The 2,058-nt window shown below is 52.9% G+C and overlaps 1 protein-coding gene across 1 annotated transcript in view; it reads left to right on the plus strand.

The window, feature by feature from the left end:
- Positions 1 to 490: 490 nt before the first annotated feature.
- LOC113210164 (neural cell adhesion molecule 2-like) overlaps positions 491 to 2,058 on the plus strand; it is a gene marked incomplete at its 5' end in the record, with an annotated part of 6,875 nt that continues 5,307 nt past the window's right edge. Inside the window, 2 exon segments of the mRNA XM_052271739.1 lie at positions 491 to 636; positions 1,059 to 1,269. Coding sequence (XP_052127699.1) covers positions 491 to 636; positions 1,059 to 1,269 — 357 coding nt within the window.

The following is a 2,058-nucleotide window of genomic DNA, read 5'->3' on the forward strand; positions in this document are numbered from 1 at the left end:
CGCGCCCCACCACCACTTTGAAAACGAGCGAGTAAACAGCTGCGACGTGACGCGGCACACCAGTAGTATTGTTTAGTGTTTGGGTCAGCGCCGCCCCGCTACGCCCCGCCACGATCTGATCTGTGAGGGGTGAGGGGTCTCCATCCTGCTGTCTCGTAAACCCTCTCTCTCTCCCTCTAGCTCCATGCCATCCCTTTCTCTCAGATCAGATTTGTTTTCGTGGCGCACCCCAAGCAAGATGACGCGCTTGCACGTAACGGAGTTGAAATTCGAGGAGCCCTTTTGTGTCCTGTATAGCTGGGCCCGTGTCCCCCCCCCCCCTTCCTTTCGTTCAGCCGAGGTCCTCTGTTACTTTCATTTCTGTTCAGTCCTGCAATGTCGGCTACTGAGTCGTTTCGTTTGCCATAAAACCGGCCTTCCTGCTGCGATCTACGTTTCCATTCAATACAATGGCTAATTTGTTTTTGTTGTTTTCTCTGACGTGTTGCAGGGTCGATGATGGAATCGCACAACCCCTACTGGGAGCAGGCCTTTTCGCAGCCCTTCTTCGACAACACGACCAAGAGGGACGTGACCACTACCGTGGGCCAGGGAGCATACCTCATCTGCAGAGTGCGGAATCTAGGGGACAGAGCGGTAAGTTCACGGCTGAAAATATGTTTAGTGTGGACTTTCAATCAATTTACTTCATGAAGGCATATTCTGCTAGGTAACTAAACCCAAACCTTTTGTTTTAGGCCTCCTTCCTCACATCAGTTGAGCTCAGTTTTAAAAAGTGTCAAAACGATTTAGTTGATAAAAACTTCAGTATTGTGTAAAAGCAGGGGGCCGAGTAGGAAAATATTTTAGGAAAAGTACCTACTCAAAATTTAGTAAAAGCGGTATAGAATTATAGTGCATTAGGAAGTGCGGAAATAGGGAAAAGGCTATTAGGAAAACTGGATTAGGAATTTTGTACGGGAATCTTTTTAGGAATAGAAGGGTTTCATAAAACCCATTTGCACATCTCTTATTCAATGATTTTGACCTCGTATCTCTTTTCCCTTTGTGTCCCGCAGGTTTCTTGGATCCGAAAGCGAGACCTACACATCTTGACCGTTGGGCTGCAGACATACACCAACGACCAGCGCTTTCAGTCGCTGCACTCGGACGGATCCGACGAGTGGACGCTCAAGATCGGATCGCCCCAGCTCCGGGATTCGGGCACCTACGAGTGCCAGGTGTCGACGGAGCCAAAAATCTCGCTCTCGTTCCACCTGAGCGTCGTGGGTAAGTGGTTTTGTTCCGCCTGTGTCCGGTGTGCCGTGTTCCCTCTCGGTCGCTGCCTCTTTTTCACTTGAGTCTTTTCCTTCGTCTCTGCCTCTGCCCTTTTCTCTCTTTCGTCCTGGCATATTTCATCTCTCGCCTTTCTCCTTTTCCCTTGCAACAAGTTTGCGTTCCATACGTCGGCAAACACTGCGCGTCGTGTTACTCGAACGCAGAAGCGAAAAGTCGCCCTGCCAAGTCCACTTAGAACTCCGACGCACTTGTCGCTGCTGCACTTATCCGGGACGTAAACACAAGGCGCCCCGGGCTGCATTGCATCGGAAAGCAGTGGAGTGGCGGCGGGTAGTTTGGAGCGGAGCGTGAAATTGGCAAACAAACACTGGACCAGCACTGCCGCCGGCGGCGTCCCCCCGCCCTCGCTGGCGCGCGCGATTCAAACAAGTAGTTGATTCGACACTTTCTGACTAGATCTTGGCCACCCTCTCCCCCTTCTACCCTCGCCCCCTCTCGCTCGCTCACCCGCTAGTGATTCGGCACTCCGAGACGCCGTTCCCCTCTCTTAAGCCCCTTAAGACCGTTTGGCTCGGGGGAGAATGCCTCGTCGAATCAGGGTACACACGCCTTAATTAAGCAGGGCCCCTCCGGCCCGGCCGGCCCCCTGGCCCTCCTGATGAGAAACATAAACTGTATGAAAGCGGCCCCGGGCCATTTGCTGTGCAGCGGACACGCCGAAAGTCACACAAACTCGCCGGTTCGGCGCGCGCACCGTGCGTCTCTCTCTCTCTCTCTCTC

This window comes from Frankliniella occidentalis, unplaced genomic scaffold (assembly GCF_000697945.3).
Source record: "Frankliniella occidentalis isolate FOCC.00 unplaced genomic scaffold, Focc_3.1 Scaffold171, whole genome shotgun sequence".
In the NCBI taxonomy this organism is placed as follows: Eukaryota; Metazoa; Arthropoda; class Insecta; order Thysanoptera; family Thripidae; genus Frankliniella; species Frankliniella occidentalis.